The sequence below is a fragment of the Chroicocephalus ridibundus genome, chromosome 4 (assembly GCF_963924245.1).
Source record: "Chroicocephalus ridibundus chromosome 4, bChrRid1.1, whole genome shotgun sequence".
NCBI classification, from domain to species: domain Eukaryota; kingdom Metazoa; phylum Chordata; class Aves; order Charadriiformes; family Laridae; genus Chroicocephalus; species Chroicocephalus ridibundus.
This window is the reverse complement of record NC_086287.1, coordinates 65,936,095-65,958,891: the sequence shown is the minus strand read 5'-3', so window position 1 is coordinate 65,958,891 and position 22,797 is coordinate 65,936,095. Positions and strand designations below refer to the sequence as shown.

Here is a 22,797-nt window from a genome sequence, read left to right as displayed (position 1 = left end):
GAAACAGGTATGTTTAGAAAGAGATTTTTATTTAGTCAAATGTGTATACAGCTTGATAGATTTGTCAAGTTACATGATGATAAAGGTACAACAGATAAAAAAAGCTTTTGTTTGCAGTCATGCAATACGAAAAAAGTTTCTCAGCCTTAGCACAAGCAGGATTTTGTACACGTCTGTCCTTACTTCTTCTTTCTTGAGTAAGAGGCATCAGCATCCTGGAGTGAGAGTACATTAAATCAGTGTTTCCTCCCCTTATTTAAGTTAAGTCCTTTGCCCACAGTGTTACTTTGCTCGACATACACAGATTGTGACAGTGGGCTGTTACAGTGTGGAAGTAGGAAGCTTGAAGCTGCAGGTGCCACCCTTATTTTTGCATTTCCTGCTTTTAGAGGATTTTTCCTGGTTTTTTTGTACCAAGTTAAACAAAAACCCAGTAAGACAAGTACCATCTACTGAGCAGTATTGCAAGAACAGAACACTGTCTTCAGGGATGTAAATGTTAAGTGAAGGGCCCTGACACGCAGTAGTATTGCTGAACGTACTTCTGGGAGGTGCTCAGATTATGTCTCTGATATAAAAACTAGACACAACCAAGGGAAATGTTTTCAAGTCTTAATTCCAAGCTGCATTAAATAACTTATACTAATGACTTATAGCTCAGCTCTGCGTTAATGCTGAGTTCTGAACTTGCAGACGTGTGATGAAGACCAGAGCAAGACCTTTGGCGCTACACAACGCACTGACTTCACTGTTCTGTGACGTGGCCACACTGTGGTAATTCTAGACTGTCAGGCATGCAGTGATGGAGTCTGGCCTGGCATCAGCTGCTAGGGAAGCGAGGAGGGAAAAAAGAAACGGATCCAAAAGGCAATCTCAACATTCCCATGTCTAAAGAGTCTGTCAGCAGAGTAACAAAAGCAAGCAAGGGGAGGAGAGAGGAATACACTTACCACTCCGCTCTTAAAGTTCTGTATCCTCCTCTTGCCCATTCTGTTCATCAGCCACCAAGCCCAAGTGGGTGCATACTGCCAGAGGTAGCAAACGGCCAGATAGGGGTGGTCACTGATCCAAGCTTCCTTCAGGTCATTGGCTGTGCTCACCAGGGTGAGCCGGACACAGCGGTCGGTTGGCATCTTGTGGGACTGATCACCGCTGTTCTCTATGGACTGGAGGGGAGAGAGAGCGAGGAGAGATTAGAACTGGACTTCTGTTTGTGGGAGAGAAAGGGCCAGGCGCTGTGCAACACACACACTCCTCCCAGTTTCTCCACAGCACACAAGTAGAACAACCCAGCCAGTACAGCAGAGACTGGGGCTGGGGACCCTGTGCCTCACTATGCTAACCCTTTAGTCTTCCGTGGGGGAACGCTTACCGCCTTCCTTTAGCACAAATACTTAAATAAAGCAGCCTTTTAATTAATGCCTCAATTGACGGGTCAAAGAAGGTTTAAAAATGGATCTCCAAAATCTGTCCTGCTTCAGCATGACTTCTACTTTGCTGTGAAACAGAGGTATTAGAACAAGTTACCCATTCTGCAACTGAGGGCTCCGAGAAATGGGAACTTTCCTGTTCCCAGCCGCCCACCCCATTATATGCTGCAAGTTATTCAGTAAACAAGTGAGTAGATGAGGCCACATTCCCCATTCACTTGAATATTCCTGCCAGCTCTGCTCTGTGGGCAGCCATCTCAAACGAGAAGAGCAACAGGCTTCTTCCTCAGCGGCAGGAATGCCTTGCCTGACACCCTGTCCACACGTATCGCTTCGTGAACCTAAGCCACAGCGCTCTGAGTTTATGTGCATTTCACTCCAGCAACAACAGACTGCTCTGTCAACCGCTTCTGTTTTCCAGAGCAAAAGCAATTCTGCTCTAGATTCGGTCTTCCTCCTAGGCCTTTTGCCATGCAGAAATCTGAGGAATTTGTTTTGCAAGCATTCCAGACTGTTCAAAAAGTACATCTTTTCTTTCACAGAAGTTTGAGGTTCTGCAAGCCAAAAATCCTTTCAGAACTCAATTTAAAAATGGGAGCTTCTCTCCCTGCCCCCACTAGTGGGTTATCCTGAGCTTTAAATTGACTGAATTTAGGACAGATTACATTTTGATGTATCATAGTAGCAATTTTTGCCAGATACTTTATTAGACAGCCTTTATAAAAACCAATTGCGCAGTTGTAAGGTTTTGCTTTTTCCCCTTGAACAATCACTAACAGGAAAGGAATGCATGCCTCGCATCAGCTGACTCTAGCAGTTCTGCCAGCAACAGCGTCAGCCGAACAGGGGACATCGTGACTAGTGCAAACAAAAAGCTACCTGTGCAGAAAGGACAGTATTCCGCATGCAGAATTGTGTCCAGAAAATCCTGGCTTTTCCCCTAAAACCGCAGCAGGGCGGTTGTACAGTAAATTTTACTAGACTTGGATTGTATGTGTTGGCAGAGAGAAGGCATAGCAACTCTCAAACTTTATTTTCATTTGGTATGGACTTGATACCACAAAGAATTACAGGACTATACATAGTTCTGCACCAATCAAAGCATTTCTTAGTAAGAAGATGAGGTTGGCTTTTGCTATGAGGAGAAAAAGAACAGAAAACCACAAAAGGATCACTGGACCTGCAGCAAAAGTTGAATTTATCACAACAGAACTGAATCCTTACCTTTGACAGATTCTCCGTAAAGACATTTTGTATAATCTGAGACTGTACAGGTCCTGGGCATATGTTGATAATGCTTATCTCAGGGTAGTCAGTCAGCTCCGTCCGAAGAGAATTAAAAAAACCCTAGAAGAAAAGACTATAACATAATCTTCCTTTGCCATATTTCCACATGTAGCAAGGCTTCAAAGACTACATGTTTTCTTCCTAATTCTAAAGATAGCAGTATTCCACTAAAAGCAATTCCTACTGCTTTTTTTGTCTTTCTGTGTTCAATGGCTAATCTAAAATTTTATCTGCAATTATAGACATCATTGATACCTATATCACTGATGAATCAATCCTTGACTTCTCAAATACAACACTTCTCTACTTCTCCTCAATACTTCTCCAAACCACAGCCAGATTCTGCTGTCCCTGTATCGAGGACAAGTCCCACTGACAAGAGCATTCCGGGGGCTCATTACTAGAGGTGCCACCCATCATTAGCTCCCACTGGAGTTAGCCACAGCTACAAGTGCTCAGCCTCACTGTTCTGGTACTGGAAGTGCCACCAACCGTAAGAACTGCAATATTGTGGATACGATCATTTGCAAGGGAATTGTTCTTTGTGGTGAGATTAAAGATTTCACATTCTTTCTGTTGAGGAAGCGGCACTGGTTTTATGGAAGAAGAGGAAGAAACCTTTTCAGTAGGTAAAGTCAAGGCCGCACCCTGATATTTTAGGGGATAATTTGGCACCACTCAATTCACTGCAGAGTTTGAAATTTGCATCCACATAGATACAAATCTCGTTTCACCTCAGGAATACGCGACCAGCGTATCTAAATTAAACAAGAATTACAAAAATTGCAAGTGTTTCTTTTCTTTAAGCTACCAGGATACAAGTTTTCTTAATCTCTGTGGCAATGCACATTTAGACAGCAACTATTATGGGGAATATGATCAATTTGGGAAGGTGCTTCCCACCAGAGTTACTGGTCAAGCACTGCAGAATTATGATTTAGCAAACTCCACATCATTTCTTACCTTTGAACTGGTTGACAACAGTTCCCTGTATTTATTATAACACATAATTTTGTGTCACAACAGAGACAGAGAGTGAGCACAGGCTGATAAATTCCTCCCACTGTACTAAAAATTTGCAATTTGTAATCCCATCCAGTTGAGGAAGAGAGCTGGCTGACCCAGAGCTCTGAAGTAAATTGCAACCCAGGGATAAAATCAGTCAGATATGCTCCTGTGACGACACAGAAGTAGTCAGCTGGGGCAATCCACTAAACCTAGGCAATGAGTTGCGCACTGGTGCGCACCTATGGCCAAGAACATGGTCTCTTAATTTCCCAATTGCTGGTGACCAATTCCAGTTTATAGATTGCATACATGCTTTGCAATTACATTCTGTAAAAACACTGACCGCATATTTCAAGTTATAAGTACCTGCAGGCCTTATATCTAGTACCGCATCTTCACAGCGTGTTATCAAAGCCTGGAGATGTGTCACTTCTAGAGGAGTAAATTCTAACATAAAGACACTTATACGCCCAGTGTCTTTATGTCTGCTTCTGGACACATGGGAAAGCATATCAGATTTGCCAACCACGCAGTTGTTTTGGATTAAAAACCTGGGCCCTCCCCTAGATTACCTCCTGCCCTGAGAGGAGCCTCCACCAGCCCTGGTGAACACCTTCAGATGTGGCACCGATACGGCTGTGCTTTATCCATTACTCCAGGCTACAGCCCCAACTTGCACTTCCCACATCCCCCTCTTTTTCCCAAGGGGTCTTGAGCCTGCTTGTCTCAGAAAAGCCCCTTAACACCCAAGTTGTGCAGTCCCGTCACAGAAGTTGTGCCATCAGTCCAGCTGAGGAAAAAGTAACACGTAAAAAGACACTAGACCCCAAAGGGGAGAAGGTGTCAGCGTGTGCAATGAGCATGGCCACTTGGGTGAGGGGAGACGTGGAACTGCTCCATGTACACATGAATGCTTTGCATCCTATTCACTGCAGCAGAGACGGGAAGCCCAGGCTCTCCTAGAAACACAGCCTAAACAGCAGCCTATGCAGCTGTCTTCCCTCCTTCGGGCAATCGTTAGTTATTCCATCAACACTAAACTGCATGAGCAGGACCAAGCCAAGAGCTCTCCTAGCCCACACTCCCTGGTGACTTGGTGAGGAACAGAATTGACTCCCATTTTGCCTGAAGCAGACAAACTCAAGATGTACTTCCAGGAGCTGAAGAAGTGGAAGAGTGTGTGTCTGGGAATGCTGCGAGAGAAAGGAAGCCAGAAACGTTGCTCAGTCGCTTGTGACAAAGTACATACACCTGCTCAAACGCTGGGAGGCTTCTGGCATCCAAGTTCTACCTAAAAATGGGCACCTGCCCGCAGTTTCGAGTAGCCACACAAAGGCACACAGCGGTGGCCAGCTCTGTAGGCAACTTCAGACGCCTTCCTGCAGAGCACACTGGCCCTGGCACCCTGCACTCAGACTGCTGCTTCTCTCCAAGTGTTACAAAGGGAGCCTTGCTGACCTGAGCAAGCTGCAAGATACCAAAATCTCAGTATTGGTCCAGCGATCTTATGTTGTCTTTGGAGGTCCTGTCTACACAGCGGCCGAGCGCAGGGCTGCTGAGACTTTTTTCAGAGTAGCACTGTCAAAGTCAGTGCTATTTCATTAAAGGGTTGCACAGCCTGTAAACATGAAATGCATGTTGCCAGAGATCACAGCAAGCTCCTGTTTCTGCTCTGTGGGCATTCTGCTATCCTCCCCCATTTCAAGGGTTTTGTGTGGCCTCTCCTTCCCTTGTGCTGCAGTTCCAAGTTTTTGCACCGTGGAAGAGGTGCAGTCTTCACCAACACAGGATGGCCAAGGACACTTGCTCAGCCAAAATCCTGGCTGATGCTTGCTGAACAGAGCCTCCTGAAGAGTCCCCTCTGGAGGCTCTATCTACAGTATATACAGGTTCTCTAATTCCAGCACTTCTCTCGGAATACACAAAGGTAGCTGGTATGAAATTCCTCCACTTCCTCCCAGAAGAGAAGCTTAAAATTCTTAAGCAAGAAAAGAAAGTGCTCTCTTTTCTTTAAATTCAGGCAGGGGCAGAGCCAGATTTGGGAGCAGTAAAGGAACTCAAGTGCAAGGGGAAGAATCTGAGTGTTTCCCCCAAGCCCAGACCGAAGCCCGCTCTTACATGCCGACAAAGGGTCTGTTGAACAAGAACCGCTTTAAGCCATTTCTGGGCCTTTCCAGCTTAGTGACCAAATCCTAGAAGACACTGAAGAAGGCAAGGCTGAACTGACTTCTACTACAACAGAAACATTTAGAAATTCCCCTAATGGCCAAAAACTGAAAAAAGAGAGCAGTGGTTGCTGCTCAGTGCAGTCCACATGCTTATTAGACAAGTTCCTGATTAAGGAACATTTTGATGGCCACCATTTCTGATCCATTCCACGTGCCACCAATTATATGAAAGACAACTAGATCATGATGATGTCCATGAGCATCATCACACTAAGAGAGAAACTGTATCAGTCAGATGCAGACTCCCGTGGACTTGATTCATGCTCTTACAGCACTCCCAGAACTTAAATAAAAGGTAATCTCATCAGTAGAACGTTGTTATGAAGAATTCCAGTTGGCATCAAAGTGCAATTGTTTCAAAGAGAAATTTTAATTCTTAACAGAATTCCTTCCTTCCTTCCTTCTTCAACTGCCATTTAAAAGAAATTATTAAAAAAAAAAAACAACCAAACAAAAAATGCCAACAGAACAAAAGGAGGGACTTTTTCAAAAAAGGCATAATTAAGATTGCAGCATTAATTGTGTCAGCTGTGGTAGACTCTAAGGCATGAATGAAAAAAAACCCCAAACCATAACCACAACGCAAAACATACCCATGAATTCATGTCAGATGGGCACACATATTTAATAACTGATGGCCAAAATGCAGTCTTCATTTCATTAAGATCTTGGAATAAAAGTTGATAAATGCTGGGAAAGCGCAACAGGAAAAGCATCACTTTGGCTTTGTCTTATTTTTCCCCTACCCCCCTCTCTCTCCTTTTTGGTCATCACCAGAGATGGGCTACTGGGCTACCTGAAGATTCCTACATTCCTACAGTCTTCCTTTACTTGAACTGTACTGGTGAAGTTTGATATTTCAAAAAAGCTTTTCTAGTTTTTTGGGGTTTCAAACCAACATCTAGCCATAACTCCAGACTGACAAGAGACACTCAGACTGAGTCTTTTCAAAATCTATATTGCAAATCACATGTTTTAATACCTGCAATTAGTATTTGCAGAATTACCGTGAAATAAACAAGGAAGGAGGTTTGGAGTCTAAGCCTGGTTATTGAGCAGAGGTAGAATCTAACAAAGATATAAGCAGTTCAGTTAGCTTATTTTTAATTAATACAGAAATTTTAGTAAATTATCTCATTAAAATTTCTTCCATGTTCTTGATCTTAACATGAAATTCAGACTACTGAGAATTTTTAAAAGCAACGCATGAATTCCTTGTGCTCTGCAACTAATTAGCCATGCTTGGACCAGGTACACCACACCCAAAAGATAATTCAACCAAAAGAACATTTAATAGAGGAGCATAAAGGGAATTCATGCTTCTGCTCATTGCGTTCTTCTAATTTTAATCTACTAGTCTTAAACCAAAAGCTGGCCTCTAATGGGCAATTTCATCGCTGCCACTCCAATGAAGAGCACAGATCCCTCCTCGTCACTAACTGAAAACTGTATTAGCAGAGACCTGTCACCGTCTTCTACATCTTCTACTTCTATCAAGTGTCTAGTGGCTTTGCAGTGTCAGCCACTTGTTACATTTTTGTTGGTTTTAGTCAAATTGTCAAAAAGCTATTGATCCCATAGCTTAAGCAAAGCTATTTACTCTGTTTATGTGCTTAAATCCAGCAGGGAGTAAGAAGGTACCAGTTTTTTAAGTCATCACTGAGCACAGCTGATGCATATTTTACTGAGATCAAAATGTACATTATCAGGAAGTCAAACACCAGTGAAAGACAAATACGTCTAAATAAATTCACTAGTTAAACAATTCCTCAGTGATACAGGCATTCTTTTTCCCCCATATACTTTTCTGAGCTCTTCTTTTACGTTTTTCTACACAAGTGAGGCTGCTTTCAAAAACTCTTACCAAGCAATATTGAAAGTTAAGTGTTACACAGAAGATAACTTCCTAAGACACTACAAGCTGACAGTTCTTCACACCACAGCAAGATTCACAACTGTTAGGAAGATTCATTCAGATGTTCCCAGCTACATCAGGAACTCATTTCTCTGAGCAGTCTGCTTTTTCACTCACTGTTCTCACTTTACTGTCCTAAAGATTTCCTGTAGTCTTAAAACTCTCACCAGTGATTTTTCCTCCCTAACTGAATTAAGATGAGGACATTAGGGCTTCTGCATGCAACAGAATATTCCTCTGATTTAGGTATTCCTTAATCTGAAGGCCAGAAGCTAAGGTCTTGTGGTCTTGTGTTTCACATTGGAATATAACTACATAGTGGCTAGACCCAACTAAGATGGCATTGGAATTTTATTCAGGAAAATAAATCTACACTGGGGGCTGAGATATTTCACATTTCAGAGCAAATTAATTTTAAAGGACTTTCAAAACCTGAGATCTGCGTGCAACTTCAGGGGAGACTTGTGTTTTCCGCACAGAATAAAGTCCTTTGCTACAGCGATAACTGATGTGGATCTACTACACCGCAAGACTTAAACTCAGAAATTCAACTTACCTGCAGAGCATGCTTGCTGGCACAGTAGCCAGAGGCAAGAGGAGCTCCCATGATACCCATCACGCTGCTCACAGTAACAATCTTTCCTTTTTTCCTTTGGATCATGTGATTCAGGACATGTTTGGTTAAAGAGATTGTGCCTAGGTAGTTGAGTTCGATGATGGCACTGTAGACATCCAGGTTTGTATCCACGAACAGAGAGCGTTGGGAACGTCCACCATTGTTGACCAAAACATCAATCTCAGGAAAAATGCAACGATATATTAAGATAAAACATTTCCTTTAATATCTGCACTTCCTCAGGCAATTGTTAATTGACTATTGTCTTCCCTCTGGTGTTGTCTCTGACGTACACAAGTAAGATGTATCAGCTGCTGAGAAAGTTTCAGCAGCTCCTCTCCCCTACTAGATTCCCCTTTGAACTGAAGGCTGACTAATTTTGAGCTGAGTCGTCAAAACAGGAATACAGTGTTTGATGCCAAACAAGGTTTTAACTCCTAGTACAGGAACACTGGCAACTGGAAAGTTGTTTTCCACACAACATTTTTTAACCTGACTGCACTGTAGGAAATAACACGCAATGCTCAGGTCCTTCAAGGTGACCTCTGAAAATACGTTTTGTGCAAAACCAGAAACCAACTAGAGTAAAGAACAGAAGAAACAAATCTTGCACCAATAATTTCACTGTGAAATCAAAATACCAGTGGACTAATGGCCCAGCTTGAAGTTTTGCACATTGTACTTCACATTGGTTAGATCTGACTGCTGCTATCTTAACTCTGTACTCTGAATAAGCAATCAAGAAAACTGCACAAAACAAGGAAAACGAGGAAGTTGTGCCTGATGTCCGGGTTTGTCCCATAGGGCTCTGAAGCCAAATTACATGCATTACTGGAACTACAAAATAAAGGTTCTGACTTTCATACACAATTTTGAGCCCTAAATATACAGCTGAGGATTGTTCCACATGGTCCAGGAATTCAGTAACTTGATGCAAGTGAATTTTTAGTTGTTGGTAATGACCAGTGATTATTTGTTCATTGCTGCATCTCTGCAAAGCCTGCTGAAACTCAGAAGCAAGCAATAGAAGGAATGAGAACTTAGGTACTTTTTGGCATGTTTAATACTGAAACTTAAGCAAGATGTAGACACTGGTGAATTTACCATATGATAGAATAAAAGTGCAATGTAAACATAAATGCAAGGATAGGAGATAGAGAATGAAAAGAATTTTTAACTCCAGAAGTACGCCTCACCTTGCCAAAATGTTTAAGAACACTGTTGGTTGCAGCTTCATGAGAGCTTCTATCAGTCAAGTCAAGACGCAGAACAAGGATATCTTTTTCACTCAAGTTGCTAATCTCTAAAAATAAGAATAAAGTGAGTGGGATCCAATAAGATCGCTAACATAACAATGTTAGCAACAAATAACATAACAATTGTGGGAAATTAAATGTGCTTTTAAACACCACATTTTCACTAAAAAAACATGAAGAAACCATAGCATTAAGTTGGAAATAAAATGCTTGCTGTGTTTTCATTTTTAATCTGGTCCCACCAAATCATTCTTTCTCATCGTTGTGGTTTTGTTTGTGAAAAGCTTGACTTTATTAAACATATATAATTAATTGTCTATATTAAACAATACAGACAATTCTGTTCTTCAAATAAATTGCAATAGTTGGGATTAACCTGCAACAGGATTATTTGATACTGAAATTTTTCACGGAGCCATGCAGAAGCGCAGTGCTTGTTGACGCTTTGCTTGTATGTTAACTGGTCAAGCATGTTTATTCCTGACGAGAGGACTCGTACAATTTAGACCCAAAACACAACATATATACGTGACTAGCTATGAGGCAAAGTGTAGAGAAGCTAGATTATTGGAGGAGATAGAAGGAGAAACTTTTTGTTTAACTGACAGCTTTTAATATATCCATCTCCTTAAATAAAAGTCAGCTGTCATCCAGTTCAAGCCTTCATGTTGAGTGTTTCTACCAGTGCCTCTTCAGAACAACTGACCTTTTCCATAGACAGTATTTCTTGAGCAGTGACTTGTTACCCTGAGGTTTTGGGGCACAAAAATAAAATCTTCAGTGTTAATCTTTTCGGGTTTTTTTAACTACATATAACACGATATTTTTACTTTATTTATATTAGTTTGATAGTGCTATTTTTGTTTCTAAATTGATTCCTAGCCACAACTAAGTGTAGCTGCTCCCCTTTAACCAGCCACCCTCTTTAAAGGGCCTGTGGCTCTGATTTTTTAATTACTCTTTCTTGCATATACAAGTAAGGTTGAACTTTGTCTTTACAGTGATGTACAACTTTGGAGGTTACTTAAATCTCTAAGTTGCCTCTGTTCACAGGTCACTAGCATTTACGTTACTGGTTACAATAAACCCATCTGGCTGGTTTAAAGCTACCAGTACTTCCATTTATTCCTCCCTCCAACCCCTTCATGTGTATTTTTCCCTCCCTACCTCATGTTTCTTCCAGAAAGACAGCAATAAATCCATGTAGTTTAAACTACCCTCTCAGAGACACACTTCTGCCTCATGCTCCCTCAAGCAGATTTGCACAGTTGAAGCTTACTGGGGTGTGGAATGTTTCTGACGTGGATTAACAAGACCACACAGTCAACACAGCCAAGAAAGCTATATGGGAAGAAAGAAAAAAAAAAACAGAGAAAGAGAAGCAAAATGCTGGTAAGGAAGGAAGCAATCTTTTATATGATGTAGGAAACTTTTGACTTCAGGAAAATATCAAAGCAGAGGCCTAGTTCTCATTTTGGAGCAATCAGTAGCTCAGTCTGACTTCCACCCTCCCTCAAAGCACTCAGACTATACATCTCTATCAGCCTCTGTGCTTCTTTTCTAGGGTGAGGAATCCTTGCTCTAGTTATTCCTAGACAGCTTTCACAAAACTTTCAAACATTCTTGTTACCCTTTTTCTAAAACTTATTCTACCATCCACCCATCCCTCTGTTTTTCTGGCAGATGACCAAACTGTGCAGTGTTGAACGTGTACATGTCCCAATTTATACATTGTCAGAATGACGCTCTCCATTCCTAATAAGTCCTAATATTTCACCTCCTTTTTTGGCCACTACTAAACTGATGTTTTTAAGGGAACAATTAAAATAACCCAGAAAAACACTTGCTCCCAAGTGGGAGACCTTAGTTTAAGAGTTCGTAATTTTACACACATGCTAACATATGTTAGTTAACATCCTTTAGTGAAGTGTCTCCAGCTGCAAAGTGGAGACACGTGGCCTCCAGCTTTCTGAAGCAACATATCTGAAACTGAGTGCTCAAAATTCAGTCTACACAGACCAAAGGCCACCTTCACACAGCTGTGAAACTGTGCACTTGTAGGGCACAGTATTATCTGGAGGTCCTTTAAAGTCTCCTTATATAGCAGCTTTACAATACATGGCTTCTGGTGGGGATCAAACTGCCCAACCACCAAGCAGCAGGTCTTCTGACTGACATTTCCCTATCAAGCAATCATAAGCTGTCTCTTCCCTCTTGATGGTTTGTTAAACTCTAGTTACTTTTTAACTAAAATGTGGTTACAATCACTCAAAGCCAACTTGGTTTTTTTTTTGAAAGACAGCTGCATAAATAATGCTGACTTAAATAATCTTTTGTTACGACATCAACGGTACGCCTCCTTTCCCTAGGATCCCATAGAGGATTTCAATACATGTTAATCCAAGACAGCAGTTTCTTGTAACATGATAAACACTATTACTCAACATAGACCTTTTATTTTCCAGCTCTTCAGCATTTCCGCTTATATCTTTTATTTCTATCTTGTATAATGCCCTTTAACAGAACACAAGCTTTTAGCAGAGGCTGGACAACAGCACCTCCTGAGGTCCATTCCAAACTCAATTACTGTATAATTCTGTAAATTATAGATTGTCTGTCATTAATTTAGCCTATCCATATTAAAATCATACTTGAGCTTTGTCAAACCAAGAAACAACACCGCAGCCCCCATCTACTTTTTTTTTCCTTTTTAGGGCTTTTGAGAGAAAATAGCCTCCAACATTATTGCCAAATTCAACTCATGTTGCAGAGAGTGCCTGGGGGAAATACAGAAGCCACTTGCAGGAACCGTGTAAGTTATACAAGTTGTTTTCTCTCCCTCCTGCGGAAGTGCAATGAAGCGTTGAGTTGGCATATGCGTGACTCAACAGGTATTACCACAGCTTTTACAGTACTTTTGGTTCTGTCTTTCTCCTTCAGCCTTTAAGCAGTGTAGAACACATAAAAGCATATCATAGGGTGGTGTCTCTAAATTTTGGACATGATAGACACGCTTTTTTTGATGTTAATATGCAAATTATATAGTTAAGTTGCTGCTGTGTATATAGCATCTACAGCAGGCGTGTTAAAGCCTATTAGCTCCAATTATGCCATACAATTCAGTCAAATTCAAGTTGATATTACCTGTTACAGCTCAATCTTAATCCATCCCATGCTACTCAAACCTTATAGAATACTCTTTAACTCAATTGCAAAAAGAAAACATGCAGGTGGAAGCGGGGACAAGCCACCCAGGAAGCATGCGGACCCACTGCCCAACCATGCAGGGACAGAATCAGGAAGATCAACGCTCAGACGAAGCTGAAACTGGTGAGGAATGTGAAAGGCAACACAGGCTTCATACATACAGCACCAACGAAAGGAAGACCAAAGACAGAGTGAGCTCATTGATGAACATGGATGGTGATGAGTAACGAAGGGCACAGAAAAACATGAGGTACTCATTGCCTTCTTTGCCTTAGTTTTCACTGGCAAGATCTCCTCTCAGGTCTCCCACAGTCCTGAGGCTAGACTCTGGGGGAAAGAAATACTAACAACGTCAGAGGAAGACCAAGTTAGGCACAAACTGCACATGTGAGCAGCGCAGTATAAACACCCAAGAGCTACAAGAGCTGACCAACGTCACTTATCTTTGGAAGGTACTTGATAAGTGGAGTAGCTGCCCAGTAACTGGAGAAAACTAAATGTCACACAGCCTAACCTCAGTCCTTGGAAAAATTATGTGACAATTCCTCCTGAAAGCAATTTCCAAGTACATGAAGGACAAGAAGGTGACTGGGAAGGGCCAGCATAGATTTAGCATGGACATATACTGCCTGACCAACTTAATTGCTTTTTGTGATAAGATGGCTGGCTCTGTGGACAAGGGGAGAGCAGTGGAGTTGTTTACTCTGTCTATGTAGCTTTCTATGTTGCCTTCCATAGCATCCTTGAAGCTATATTGGGGAAATACGAGGGGTGTAGATGAGTGATTACAACGCAAGTGAAAAACAGGCTGGGTCACCGGGTCTGAAGAATAGCAATCAACCATTCAAAGTCTAACTGGTGGACAGTTATAAGTGGTATCCCTCCATAATCAGTATCTTCTAATATCTTCATTAATGACCCAGACGATGGGACAAAACACATATTTTCAGCAAATTTTCAGTTAACATCAAGTTCAAAGAAGCAGTTGCTGGAGACTAGGACTGCCATTCAGGGGCATCTTAACAAGCTGTAAGAATGGTCTGACAAAACTCAATAAGCTCAAAGTTTCACACCTGGGACAAAACTATGCTACGCGGGTATAGGTATCAGCTCTCCAAACAAGACCTGAGGTCCTGATAGCAGGACAACAGCAAATTGAACATAAGTCAGCAATTACTTCTGGCAATTACAAATGCTAATGGGCTGCACTAGCAAGAGTAGACTGAGGGAAGCGATTTCTAAGTGCACCTACACAGCACTTGCCATTTGGAGTACTGTGTCCAAGTTTGGACCCCCTAGTTCAAGAAAAATACTGGTAAGATAGTGTAGCATAGGGACACTAAGATGGCTGGGGGGTTAGCGCACATGATAATCACGGAAAGGAGCGGAAAGCTGGCTTTACATAGACTTGAAAAGAGAAGGATAAGAGAGGAAGTGGGCCCAATTACTCTCTTCCACTACTTAAAGGCTGGCTATAGAAAATATGGAGTAACTATTACTGAAGAGTTTCCATCCTACTAATCTGACCTATAGTTAAAAGTTCAGTAGCGTATACTTGCAAAACACATGGCTACATAAAACTTTAAATCTAGTACATACCACAACTAAGACTGTCCCATCACCCCAGTAAAATCCTTCCCACTGTAAGAGAAGATCAGGTTTATGACCACCTGAGGAACCTGAACATACACAAGTCTATGGGACCTGAGGAGATGCAGTCCTGAGGGAACTGGTTGATGTCGTTGCCAAGCCACTTTCCGTGATATTTGAAAAGGCATGTCAGTCAGGTGAAGTCCCCGGTGACTGGAAAAAGGAAAACATTGCACCCATTTTTAAAAAGGGTAGAAAGGAGGACCCTGGGAACTATCGCCCTGTCAGCCTCACCTCTGTGCCTGGGAAGATCATGGAACAGATCCTCCTAGAAGCTATGCTAAGGCACATGGAGGACAGGGAGGTCATTCAAGACAGCCAGCGTGGCTTCACCAAGGGCAAGTCCTGCCTGACCAGCCTAGTGGTCTTCTATGATGGAGTGGCTACACCAGTGGACAAGGGAAGAGCTGTGAATATCACCTATCTGGACTTCTGTAAGGGCTTTGACACTGTCCCCCACAGGATCCTTCTCTCTAAATTGGAGAGATACGGATTTGGTGGACGAGGAACTGGTTGGATGGTTGCATTCAGGGGGCACTGGTAAACAGCTCAATGTCCAGATGGAGATCGGTGACAAGTGGTGTCCCTCAGGGGCCTGTATTGGGACCAGTACTGTTCATTATCTTCATCAATGACACACAGTGGTATTGAGTGCACTCTCAGCAAGTTTGTAGACAACACCAAGCTGAGTGGTGCGGCTGACACACCTGTGGGACAAGATGCCATCCCTCCAGAGGGACATGGACAAGCTTGCGAAGTAAGCCCATGTCAACCTCATGAGGTTCAACAAGGCCAAGTGTGGAGTCCTGCACCAGGTCAGGGAAATCCCTGGTATCAATACAGGCTGGGAGATGAAGGGATTGAGAGCAACCCCGCTGAGAAGAACTTGGGGGTACTGGTGGATGAAGAGCTGGACATGAACTGACAACGTGCACTTGCAGCTAAATCAAAAGAAATGGAGCCAGAAGGTCAAGGGAGGTGCTTCTGCCCTTCTACTCCACTCTCGTGAGACCCCACCTGGAGTACTGCATCCAGCTCTGGAGTCTTCAGCACAGGAAGGACGTGGACCTGTTGGAGCGAGTCCAGAACAGGGCCACAAAAAATGATCAGAGGGCTGGTGCACCTCTCCTGTGAGGACAGGCTGAGAGAGTTGGGGTTATTCAGCCTGGAGAAGAGAAGGCTCCAGGGAGACCTTATTGCAGCCTTTCAGTACTTAAAGGGGGCTTACAAGAAAGATGGGGACAGACTTTTTAATAGGGCCTGTTGCTATAGGAAAAGGGATAATGGTTTTAAATTAAGAGAGGGGTGATTTAGACAGATAAGGAATACATTTTCTACGATGAGGACGGTGAAACACTGGCACTGGTTGCCCAGAGAGGTGGTAGATGCCCCGTCCCTGGAAACATTCAAGGTCAGGTTGGACAGGGCTCTGAGCAACCTGATCTAGTTTAAGATGTCCCTGCTCATTCCAGGGGGGTTGGAATGTCCCTTCCAACCCTAACTATTCTATGATTCTAAGACATTCACATGGTCACTTAAAGCTGGCAGAGGCATAAATCATCTTAGATAAATCTGTACTCTTGGTTTACACCAATTGAAATAGTATTTCGGAATATTTTTAGTACATCACGCTCTCACACGAGTGCTGGTTGAAAATGGATATCCAGGATTATGGCTCCTGCCAGTCTGTCTAGTGTTATCAGTTTTGCAATGACAACAAATGACCACAGACGCAAATGCAGTTGCATACTTTTACTGACTTCTAAACATTGCATCACACAGTGTTGGAATTTTGCCATGATTACCACTTAATCACACTGTCATCTTATGTCCCTTGGTTCTTCTTGAAGATATCTATTGAAGTGACTGCTTTTTTTGAAGCATCAGAAAACAGAAATAAGGAGTTGTGCATTTTTGAAAGCTCCTTGACAGATTTTCAGAGTAGCCCGCTGCAATGTTTAGATTTCTAGAAACATTTAGTATAGAATACTGCACACTGAGCCATAGAGGATAAATAGTCTGAAAGAGGCATAATATTAATCATGTTCAAAATTAGTGTGAATTAACTGTCTATCCTTCTTGCTGCAAAGTCAGAAAACAGGAGGGAAAAGGAGAAACAGGAAGAATGAAGCCAGACTAGTGACTTAGCAGGTCTATGAAAGATAACTGGAATAGTTAAACATCCTGCTTCACATTTATTCCTCTTGATCTACGGGAAATTCTATTTCTTGCACTTGCTCAGAACAACTTTTTCTGAACCTTTCTATTCATTCTTTTTCCGGAGAGGAAAATCAGTTGCCAGTCTGCCTGTAACATTCACAAACCTGAAGGAAGATGACTTCTTAGTAGCATCAGCTACATGGTTTGGTTCTTCAAAGGATGATGCCCCTCAGATTGTTTCCTCACTTCCCCACAGTATTAATTCATTTTCTTAATCTAGTATCTTACAAGACCACTTGCAATTGATGAGACTTTTTAAAGTAACATTGGCTTATGAAGGAACTCATAATGCAAGTCTATACAAAGGCTTCTCAGTCACAAGAAGAAAATAACAGCTTCAAATGAACAGTGAAGCTAAGTATAAAGTTCACTTTCATCACGAAATTTATTCCTGTGATATGCGGGTTAGTATTCTGTGGCAACTCCATCACAGCAAGAATGGAATTGTTCACATGAAGTAGTAAGTCGTACTTACGAAGGCATTTCTTTTTCACTCTCTGCAGCTCATCCTCTCTTCTTGCTGAGATGGCAAGCAAGGCTCCTATCTTTGACAGCTGGTAAGCCAATTCTTCTCCGATTCCACTTGAAGCTCCTGTCACCCAGACAACCTTGCCACGCAGTTCATTCTCTATCAAAAGAATCAAGACAGCAGCTCACACATTGCCAATGCTAGGATAAACATTTAAGTCACTGCAGGGGTATAATCTGATATTGTTTTTAAGATATATGCTCTTTTTGGGGGGTTGTTACAAAATCCCGACGTCTTTATTTTTTGGTCACGTGCAGTTGTGAAATCGTTCATAGCTGTTCTGTTGTCACTTGAACTTTGTTCCAAGGCTAATCTGAATAAACACTGATTATCTACCTGATGGGAGAAATTTGATTGCATTTCTGCAGCCCACCCACACACAGTGTTTCCACTAACCTCATCAAAAAGAGCTTCAGAGGAAAAGGGAGAAGAGAATTCTTGGAAATGAGAGGAAACAGTTACTGTATTGCAAATCCAAACAAAAGCCAAAGCAAACCTTTCCCAACAATGTTCTACCTCAAAAATGTTCCTAAGTTATGGCCGACAGAAGAAAATTCTCTGAACGAAGACAGCTCATCAGAACAAACCAAATGGGTGTTCACACACTTTGTTTTGTATCTGATGCAGGTTAATTCCTGCATCGGCCAGTGTATAGTACACAGAGTTCTCAAGGTGTAAGCTCACATGTGAATTCCTGCCCAGGCATGCTTTTTTAACCTGTAATAAGAATAATAGCATCTTACTCCTTTTACTTCTCTCTCATATGCCTGTTCCCTGTTGTTGGCAATCATCCCCACTCTATGATACACCTGGGTACTGGGAAAAGGTTTAGCTTTCCAGACACCTATCCAAAGTCATCAAACCAGCAGATAGGATGAAAATCACCCATTTATTTCTAGAATATGATTTAAGGATGAATGCTCACTAATAGCAGAGCACTTTCCAGAACATATCATTGCCTAAAACTTGTATGTGTTCTTTAAGATTAGTCTTAGTGACTATTAGTCTTAGTGGAAACCTCACTCAAGTACTCAGACCACTGCTGACAAAAGCTCTTCCTTCTATTTCTCAAGTTTGTACAGAAGAGTACTGCAACAACATCTAGACAACCAAGAAAGATTTCATGGTATAATTCAAATAGCAGAGCAAAATGCAGTTCCTGAGACTTAAAGCCAGTTCTATTCTGAAAACGGCCAGAATACCATTTTTCAGCTCACCAAAACTTACCCACTCATTTAATTTAGCAAAAGTACTTCCTTTTCGCTGCAGCCAGTGGCTGGGACTGCTTTTACATCCTGCTCACTTCAGTAATCAGTTCCTGGTTCTTTCCATACTACACTGTGCTTCAAATTTCTACTTTCAGGGTCTTAAAGACATAAATCCCAGGAAGAGATCAGCACCAAAACCTTCCACCCTTCCGACAAGAGCAGAGAGCACTCAAGAATCACTATCACAACTCAACTTGAGTTGGTGGGACTGGCAGTGAGTATTATTTGTCTTTTTTTAAGATTACGGTATTCTAGTCACAGAAAAATCCCTCCTAAAACCAAGATTTGGTGTGTTTCGGTTGTTTGGGGGTTTTTTTGTTTGCTTTTAAAAAGAGTAACAAAAGCAGCAACAGTCCCCTTCCAAAGGGGAGATGTACTTGGAAGGTAGAAACCGCTGTTGCTGAAGTTGCAGGAATAACCAATTTATTAATTATTATTCCGAATCACTGCTGTCTATAAAGCTTATTCACACTCTCTTCCTACAGTTTCATTCCAATACATTACTAATTCATTGAATTAATGACAAGAAACGTGGGTGTTCATGTCTCCTATTACTGGGGGTTTTTTTGGGGCAGAACACCTGTGTAGACAAACACTACATGAACAAAAGAACACATGGACATACTTTCAACCCTGCTTACCACGCTCATCTCCTCTTGCTACTGAAAACAAATCCGCTTCATCCTACTATTTAGTTTCCCTGTTCCCAACCTGTCTTGGGCAGCTTCACTGCAGTTATTCAGGATCTTGTTCTGTAGACAGAATAATTAGTTGAGATAAGGAAAGTGTTCCACTGATTCCTCAGTGCTGATAGTTACCAAGCACTGAGCTACTGGGAGTTAACATAATGGAAAACCTAGCTCAAATGCTGTTGTAGAACAAGTGTCAAACCAACTGCTTCCTCTAGAATAAACATCCTGTTGTTACTGGAAATAAGTTTAAAAATTAACCATGACAAATTAAAAAAGAAAAGCAGATTATACTATTACTAACCATTAACTACTGTGTTACAAGGCATAACAAATGAGAGGCTGAACAGAGTAGTACTGCAAGTAATCCAAGAAGTGTTTTTGTAGCTCTATTTAGGGTTTTTTTTCCAAAATTTTATAGCTCCTATAGCACAAGGTTGCCATGTATTTCATTCATTAAAAAAAATTTGAAGTGGGTAGGTTTAAAGCAGAACATTCCCCCCACAGCCCTAGGGAATCATACCCTTATTCCCAGCTTTAAGAGCAGGCTTTCAGATACATAGGTTTTCATATGTAAAAGGATCCTCCGTAGCTTGATAACATTATGCTGCCTGTGAAAAGCACACCATTTAGAGTGACTGCTGTTCAGCTAATGAAACACAACACATAAGGAAAGTAACTAAGCACCCAGTAACCCTTGTCTCCTGACCACACAAATATTTAGAAGATAGGAAGCAATCCAGCATCGGCCAATGACAAAATCCAGAAGTGAATTCTCCCAATAGAACTGAACCATTGAAATGGAACCATATTAAGGCCTTTCTTCACAATTATAGCAGAAGAGAAAGAAGTATATGAGATCAGTCTGCATTCTGGTAAGTATTTTTATCTCCAAAAACTTCAACATCCATAATAATGTTGTAGAAGCAGTAACACAATATAATGACTGCAAGGCTGACAGATCTGATAACAGCTTTTTAAAAAAAAATAAAAAAATCAAGGTTTTTTTTCCCCACGGGATCCACATGTTACTTACGTAGGCACGCTACGTTATGTGCACAATATGGGGAGGAGGAAGAGAAAAGGGGGAATATATTTAAAGAAACATCTTTTCTAGTATTTGTCCCTTCTGTTTTCGTACCTGAACAGTTAGGATCAGCACTGCGGCACCACCATCCCACACATATATGGCTGAACTATCAGCAAAATGACACTTAAATGCTACCATTTCAGTTACATATTTTAGTTAATTACAAGCACTGAGGCTGGGAGACGGGTGGGAGGCAAAACACAGCTCACCTGTTCGCAGAGCAAAGCTCATGTTCACAAAATTCTGCCTGATTCTTCCCACATGTTGAAACAACTACATCAGAAAATAACTACATTGCTCTTTATATGGGAACTTTTAGGGACTAGTTAATAGGTTTCCAGGCTTCCAATAAGACTGAAGGCTACATTCAAATAACACTATGTCTACCTGAGAGCTCCTACATCTTGATGTGCAGTGCACATAGATCCCTCAGGACAAAGCTTCAATTCTGCTTGTATTAGTCAAGATTTATCTTGCTTCTCTGCTCCAAGTCTTTCTGTGATCTTTGCGAAGTCCACACACAAAGCTTTATTGCAGTTTTCTTATACTAAGGGAACTGCCTAACGCAGTTACTATAAAACTTTGAGATGCATATCCTAAGAGTTACGTGTGGTTTGCTCACGTATTTGCTCAAGATTAGAATTTCTTAGTGCTTTATTACTTGTGCATGCTTTTCTGTTCTCTTCTCCATTATACGGACTAGCACTTTTGCAGCAAGCTTCTACTGAAAGCAGAGACAGATGTCTCAATGAGTTTGTTGTACTCTTCTCTCAAGCCCTTTCTAATGCTGACCTTCACCTATGCCACCATCCCCTACTGAATCTCAAGCCCAAACCCTTACTCCACCATTCACCCCAGTCACACATTCCTGATCCACTTTCATTCCATATAGTTCTATCTCCCTATCTCAACCCAACATTCCGTTTCATTTCCCACATGGGACAGGTTGATACTGTCCCCTGTCCCATCTTCTTTCAGATGAGCTTCTTCCCCCGACTGGCGAGATGCGAGAAGAGCTCCTTGCTTTCACCTCAACCACCTGCACCCAGCACAGCTCACAGTGGCCCCGAATCGCCACTGCTGGCTAGGCTAAGGGGGAATATTCACAAATTTGTGGCTTTTCTGATCAAAAGCCCCTATTAAGCAAATAAAACCTGTGATTTTTAAAGATCTTTGTCCAGAAGTAGGCAGAATTAGTCAGATTAGAAAGATCAACACAAGCAAGAGCTGAAAATCCCTGTCTGAAGGCATTTTATTGAACTTTTGTACCCACAGGTGTCAAAAGCACCACGTTACAGAAAAGTGGTGTAAAGCCACAGATAGCAATCGTGTGGTGCTGCCCCCTTATGCCTTTCAGGGCACAACTCTCAGAAGAGCAAACCCATTTAATCCAAACATTAATATTCATGTTTACTGTGTTGTAAACACTTTCACTGCTACTGTGAAACTGAGATCTGCTTGAAAACGCCAGAACAAACTGAAACAGAAGCTAAACCCACTATGAAGCAACTCGTTCTGGCCACATGCGCCAAGCATGCTCTTTTCTTCCTTTTTTTTTTGTCCAACTAACGCCGTCTCTGAACCTCGCAGCCTGGGCTACTCCACGGGCCGATGCCAGAGCCAGCCATCTGCCCAGAAACGGCGCAAAACAACTGGTTTGGGGCCAAAGGAGCCAGAGCTCACCACAGATCTGCTGGAGCTCACTATCACTGCCAAGTTGCTTTTTAGAGAGATACTTCAGTGGTGCGAGAGTACCAAATGCTAGTTAAGGGCAGGAAAATTATGCTTTTGGGGTTATTTTTACTATCTTCCGACAAGCCCGCGGGGCAGCTGCCAAGATCTGGGTCGGCCGAGCTGAGGCAACTTCAGCCCCGTCCCTCCCCTCTCCTCCCTCCCCACACGCTGCCATTCCCCTTCCCCTCACGGAGCGCCCCAAACCCGCCCTCGGCGACACCGCTCCCCGCCCCAGGCACCCCCCACCTTGACACCACCCTCCTGGCGGCCGCTGGCGGGCCGCTTTACCTGGCTTCTTCCCCTGCCACTCGGCCCACAGCAGCGTGAGGTCGCCGTCGGCCCGCAGCCAGCGCAGCAGCTGCACCAGCAGGACCAGGAAGGCGCCGCCCGCCAGCGCCAGGCAGAGCGCGCAGCCCCACGCCATGACTGCCCGCTGCTGCCGCCGCCCCCGGCTCCTGCCGCCCCTTTATCAGGGCCGCGGCGCGGCGGGAGCCGCCCCCGCTGCCTGAAGCCAGCGCCGGCCTCCTCTTCCCCGCCTCCCGCTGCCCCTTCCACCCCCTTTCCCCGGCGGGCAAGGGCAGGCAAGCTCCGCATGGCTGCCCGCCCCCCGCCGCGGCCTGCCCCTGCTCCCGGCGGGAGCCCCGCGGCTGCCGAGGCCGGTGGATAAAGG

The 22,797-nt window shown here is 42.7% G+C and overlaps 1 protein-coding gene across 1 annotated transcript; it reads right to left on the bottom strand.

Annotated features, from left to right (window-relative positions):
* Positions 1-8: 8 nt before the first annotated feature.
* Positions 9-22,632, bottom strand: DHRS7 (dehydrogenase/reductase 7). The gene is made up of 7 exons (XM_063333615.1): positions 22,416-22,632; positions 17,293-17,445; positions 9,681-9,787; positions 8,425-8,664; positions 2,655-2,777; positions 951-1,166; positions 9-215 (listed from the first exon to the last, which is right to left on the bottom strand). Exons 1-7 carry the CDS (start codon positions 22,549-22,551, stop codon positions 180-182), a joined length of 1,011 nt encoding a protein of 336 aa, XP_063189685.1. The 5' UTR covers positions 22,552-22,632; the 3' UTR covers positions 9-179.
* Between the last annotated feature and the right edge of the window lie 165 nt (positions 22,633-22,797).

Bases quoted from the DNA above. Each gene is read 5' to 3' on its own strand.
- DHRS7 (XM_063333615.1), bottom strand. From the start codon at position 22,551: ATGGCGTGGGGCTGCGCGCTCTGCCTGGCGCTGGCGGGCGGCGCCTTC. The intron at 9,788-17,292 runs GTAAGTACGACT...TCTTATTTTTAG, and splicing joins AGTGAAAAAGAAATGCCTTC to AGATTAGCAACTTGAGTGAA. The intron at 2,778-8,424 runs GTAAGTTGAATT...CTTTTCTTCTAG, and splicing joins CCAGCAAGCATGCTCTGCAG to GGTTTTTTTAATTCTCTTCG.